Source organism: Pinus tabuliformis, chromosome 1_1, assembly GCF_031772625.1.
Source record: "Pinus tabuliformis cultivar Carrire ecotype Pingquan chromosome 1_1, CPIR1, whole genome shotgun sequence".
Classification (NCBI taxonomy): Eukaryota; Viridiplantae; Streptophyta; class Pinopsida; order Pinales; family Pinaceae; genus Pinus; species Pinus tabuliformis.
The window spans coordinates 1,310,262-1,316,261 of record NC_142297.1 but is presented as its reverse complement, the minus strand read 5'-3'; the positions used below and the strand labels follow the sequence as shown (position 1 = coordinate 1,316,261).

The 6,000-nt window shown below is 38.8% G+C and overlaps 1 protein-coding gene across 1 annotated transcript; it reads left to right on the top strand.

The window, feature by feature from the left end:
- The first annotated feature begins 422 nt into the window (after positions 1-422).
- Positions 423-5,483, top strand: LOC149211322 (late embryogenesis abundant protein At5g17165-like). Its single transcript, XM_089391460.1, has 2 exons — positions 423-583; positions 4,961-5,483. Exons 1-2 carry the CDS (start codon positions 504-506, stop codon positions 5,220-5,222), a joined length of 342 nt encoding a protein of 113 aa, XP_089247586.1. The 5' UTR covers positions 423-503; the 3' UTR covers positions 5,223-5,483.
- The last annotated feature ends 517 nt before the right edge of the window (positions 5,484-6,000 follow it).

Genomic DNA, 6,000 nt, shown 5'->3' with positions numbered 1-6,000 from the left:
ATTTTATCGAATTTCTATAATTTTCGAAGCAAATTTGCAGGCTGGTTACAATGCGGCTTTTGGAAGGGGAAGATCGGCACTCTTATTATTTTTTCTTTGGGATAAGATTTCTGGCTTGTTCAGGTTAAAAAAATATAGGTAAAGAGATCCAAAGCACTGCATCGGTTTGCATGGTAGGAATATTCTACAGAAACCAGTCAGGTCACCATGGGTATCCTTTTTGTGGGGTCCCTCAAAGCAATATGGCATGCTGGACCCACAAACACGTCATGTATCCAGTCGTTGGGACCCTCCGTTCAAACAAATGGTACACTCCATTTCTTTCTTTTAGGTGTGGGTAGATGCAGATTGTAGATATGGGAAAGGTAGTTGGCTCTATCCATCTACTTCACATGAGTTGGGGCCTATAAATATGATGAGAAACGAGGGGATTGAGTACTGAATTAGTGCAAACAAAGCTTCTCAGATTTGAGGAAAGGGGAAAGAGGATTACAGAGAATTACATGGCAGTCAGCTTACAGATAAGAGGGAGATTGCTGATCCAGGTCCGCGGGCTTATGAGACACTGCATTCCTCTTTCGAGGTGCAATTTTCTTTATCCTTTCCTTTCTGAAAAGGAGAAATGTGTTACATTTTAATGTGCCAATTACATGACAGAATTTGCCATCACAAATTTTGTTTTACATAGAAGTGAGATATTTGTGATTAAGCACAGAAACATTTAAATCCAGCTATTGTATGAGTCTTGATGAGGTCGAGGTTGCACCTTGGGATATGCAATTTTGTGGTTCACAACCTAGAAATGCGTATCAGATTTGCGTAGCTTTGGTTTAGATGGGCTTGAATTAGTGTCCATATTCAATGCACCGTTACATGCATACGATTTGATGGTTCACTGCCATTTCCACTTGGGCTTTTGTGATATGCATATACACATCTAAACCCAGCTTCGATATGCGCCTCGAGGAGGTTTAGATTTGCATATATGGAGTTTCGAGAATATTCAATGCAACCTTGCGAAATGCACTTTCAACTTCGCAATCTCGGCCTCCCTATCATATTTGGGTTTCGATGGACCTTTGCTAGTGGCCATATTCCATACTTGATTACATACATATATCTTCCACTGACTTGATGGATCTCTCCCAGTTTCACTTGGACTGTAGAATCTACCTCACCTACCCAAGTTCTGACACCTCTACAGCGAAAGATGTGTGGCCTCTTTTGTTTACTTGGCAGAAATGAGTGGCCTCTTTGTTGATATTGTCGAAAACCTTTAGAGAATCTACTAGGTGTATTCCCAACGCTAGCAAGTAATCCTGCTTTTGCAAGTTTTTGTTTTCTGTTACCCTTTCGGTTGATTTTATGTGGACTTCACAACCTTCGGGTGTGTATCAGTAAGTGGTTCTGTGTTAGTGTCCATATTCAATGTACCTTTCAGATTCAATACACCATAACATACATTCATCATACAAAGATGTTAGAGATCATATTCAATACACCATAACATACATTCATCATACAAAGATTTGATATCATATTCAATACACCCAATCTATTTTTTAAATTCAATACACCACAACATACATTCATCATACACAGATTCGATAGATCATCGTTGGAATAGACCAACACTAGCAAGTGATCTTGCTTTTGTAATTGTTTGGGGGTTAATTTTTGTTTTCTGTTACCCTCTCTGTTAATTTCACGTGAACTTCACAACCTTGAGGTATGCATCAGATTTGGGTATAGGCGGGTTTGTCTTAGTGTTCATATTCGATACACCCAATGCACTTGTTAGATTCAATAGACGATAGCTTACATTCACCATCATATCTATTTGATGGATCATCCCCATCTTGACTGTGGAATGCACCTCAATTCTTTCAGTGCAATTAGTCCATGGAATATCATGAAGCCCAGACTCCATAGAATGTCATGAACTCATAAAGCTCTAAGTCTATAGAATGGAAGGAACTCATCAGGTTGTAAGTCTGGTTTTTCTATTGTCATCCCTAAATGGACTGACAGTAAAACCAGAGCAGTGGTTGTTGATTTAAACTGCTTGCCATTTGACTGCATGCTTTTTTCGAACAAAACAGGCCCTCTCGCCTTTCCAGAGAAAGAAGAGTGGCCTCTTTTTGTTCTGCTTGTCAAAAACGTTTAGGCAGATCACTGGTTTTTATTCCAAGTGGAATTTACCAATACCAGCAAGCGGTCTTGATTCTGTAAATTTTTTGTTTTCCCTGTTACCCTTTCTGCAGATTTCATGTGGGCACTAGGCAAAAGGAAAGGAAATTGAGCCACATAAGTTGTGGCTGTTCTGTCCACCCAGCAAACTCCTTTCGTTGATTGTAACTTGTAAATTACTTGGAACTTCAGGTCTCCCGGAAGAGGCCTGTGGCTGGACTACTAGGTGTCAATCCAAATTGAAATGCTAAGAAGGGTTCCTGCCTTCGTACGATTGTTGTGTTGGTTATGATTTTAGTCTTGAGATAGTCTATTAAGTGTTCACCCTGAAAAACTTTCCCAATTTGGTCCGAAGTTACTTGTTTTTTTGTGAAGTACTTGAGCACTGTATAAAGCAAATTTCCTGTGACTTAGGCACCAAATCCGAAGGATAGCTACTCTACTTTTTTCGAAAGGCCTTGTCTACCTAGGTGTCAAATTTGTAGAATTTTGACAATTTTTTTTCTCAAAAAATATGGAAATAGGGGTAGACGTAAACACAGGGAAATCGGAAACTCCAGTGGATGGCAAAATTCTCTGTCAACTTCAGCAGCCAACCAATACCCCTGGCCCCGGGGGCAGGTTGGAAGACTTGGAATTTTTAGTATCATTTTAAGTGTCATATGAGTTTAGCTTCTTATGAGGGTAGGTCTGCAAGATGGATAGGATCTTCGTAATTTTGGAGTAGCTTTACGTATCTCAAATGAGGCCCTACCAGGGGATCTTAGATTCTTAGATGAGGTCCTATGAGGGGAAGTTGGGATGGTAGATGGCCCTTAAGTTGTTGAGGCTTTGATGTGTTATTGAATGTGGACTGCTGCCATAGAGTCTCTTAGTGCTTGATTTTCACCGGCTTGACCAGTGGTTATCAGGACAAAATTGTGGCAATGCATGATGTAGTCGGTGTTACCATCATCCAAATCTGAGTCGACTCCCAAACTTTGATTTTTCATTTTAAAGAAAATAAGTTGATTCAACTCTAGGATCCGAGTCACGCTGAATAGCTAACATGGCTCGGACTCATTCGTCAAGGTGAGTCTTAAGTCGTCTTTAAAAATCACTCATCTGGTTGTTTTTCGTGATAATCGCAGTGCAGAATCAACAGGCCTGTCCTTACTCCAAGGTTTATTGAACTGGGTAGTATCGTTTAGTACAAGATATATTTTGACATTCAAATAAGTTATAATTATATAGACATTGTAAATTTTCACGTTATTGATTTTTTAAAAATATTTTGAATGATGTTTCAATAACTTATTTTTCCAAATTAACTTTCGAATTTAACTCTTATTCTTTAACTTTGTTGAGTCATTCTCCTAGTCATGTCTGTCTGTTAACTTTGCATGTAGGCTTGTCTTTAGGTCCTATAAAGAAGAAACCCTTGTATTGGGGTTAGTAAGGCTGATGCGTTTCCAGAGACAGAACATGCCTCTGTCCTTTTATTTTTCGTAGAATGCATTCATGCTGAGGTTGCATTGTAACTTTCCCAATGTTGGGAGAAGTGATAGAATATAATTGCCTAGGATTCCACATGGCTTCGAAATTTTCCAATTGCATCGAAAATGTTTTATTTTCCAAGCAAAAAAACGTAATATTATATTTCTAGATAGAAATTGGTATTAAATTTCGCAACTCACATGCTATTAGCATCAGTACTGAATCTGTGGGCTGTGGGCTCAGGAATAAAAAGCTTCTAATTTTTCTGCTAATTGAAATATAAATGTCCTGCCCACCACATATTATATAGACTTTTAAAAATATTGAATCAATAAGTCATCATTCCAGATCTGAAAAGATCACAGTAACCATCTACACGAGCAGACTTGTAAGAAATGCTATCATCAAGAAAGGAAGCCTCAAACCATTCACCAGAAAACACTAGGAGGGAGATCAGAATGAATCCCGTCCTTCACTTACACCAGTCACAAAATACCAAATGGCTCATTCAGCTCATCCTTCGACTGCTTATTTGCCATAGTATTTAGTTCTCCAAAAACATGCTTAAACGAGGCCTCTAACAACCTCCCTTTCCATGTAGGAACTACCTCCATTACAGTCTGTAAGCCCATAGTTTGAAAGCTAACAGAACCAACCATCCAGTATAATGAGCTTGGATATTCCCAGCACCTTCAAACTGTCAACACCCCTCTTCACTGGCAATCTGATTAGGAACCTAGAGCATACCAGTTTGCTCAATTATTGGTTCCATGCCCTAGCCCAAAGGAAAGCAAGAAATGATGAGAAGATGGAAAGAATGACGCTCTTCCTGCTCTACATCGTCCAGGATTACTCTGAGAGGAGTGGTACGAAAATTGTTGTAGCTGCTAAGAAGAATTTTAAGTCCCATAGCTTGTAAATGATTTTGTATTTGACTGTCTAGAAGAAGTTAGAATGTGCCGTAGTGTCAAAGAAATCTGTGGAGGTGCACTCTGAAAAGTAATTGCAGGATTCAAGCATCACTAGAAAACATGGTGCACCTAAACTTTAACTGCTAGAGTTAGCCATCCTCCTTCAGCAAAGAGCTTCCCTAATAATAAATTCTTTTAATCTGTAGATTAGCAGACCACTTTCCCAGAGGGCTTTAGGTTTCTTTCCTTTATGCAAAATTGTTGTCCCATTTTCCAGGCCTTCTTCTAATACTGAAGGTATAATAGAATTGATCAGAAAGAGTCTATCTGCAGTCATTTTGAAGACATGCAATAAATTGATTGCTCATTTGGTGTTTTTGCAGACGATATGTACATTCATCTGTATACGAGAAAAATGAAGATGAAGGTGCTCGTCTGACCAGGGTTCCAGAGGATGTGATTCAACCTAAGTCTGATAAGTGGTGGTTACCTCATCCTAGGACAGGAGTGTTTGGTCCTGTGGAGGAACAAGGCTGGGCAGGTGGAGATCGTCACCACTCTCGGGAAAAGAGTGATGAATCTGTCCTCGAGCAACAGGCCTGGTTCCGTCCCTTGGAAGATGTTCAGAAACAACCCTCCAATTGATTGGTGAATGTATACTGCTTAAAAGTAGATGAATTATGATGTATGGGTATTTAGAATAAGCTGCCGTGCAGCTGTAATGGCTTGTTTGAAATTATTTTTCTGACCAGCTGTATGATCGTAAAGCATTGCCATTTACTGTCATTTTGTCGTCAGAAAACCAAACATTCTAGACATGATATTACAACAGGATTAAGCATGCTTTTTATTGTTTATAAACAAGCCACTTGTACAGAATTTCGTTGAATATGAATTTATTAGCAAAATGCAATGTCAATACTTATCCAAATCACCGCAATGATTATTCCAGTTACCTTGCTCTGGAGTTAAAATTTACTAGTCACTTGGCACTGCTATGTGGTGAAATTACATGGAGTGGAAATGTTATATTAGCTTGGTAGATGATAAAATAATAATCCAGAGCACTGCTTCTTCCTGCTTCCTAACAACATGGGCAAGATTGGAACTTAGTAGATAGAGTTCGTTATTTCACAGCTTGCCATTTATAGACGGTTTATTTATATTATTTCAAATAAAAATAAGATATTAGAACATTTTTTCTATACATCTTTTCCATATTGAGTTGGAGAGTGCTTTTTAGTGCAACCAGAGTTATAACATATACACAGAAGAGTTATAGCAGATAGACATAAGAGTTACATGAAGATCCTATGCCACCTATGAAAGCAGTGAAGGTTAACATATCTGCTGGGTGTTGTCAGCTGGGGTATTGTCTAACTATTATAAGTTTTGGCTGGGTGTTGTCCACTGGGGCATTGTG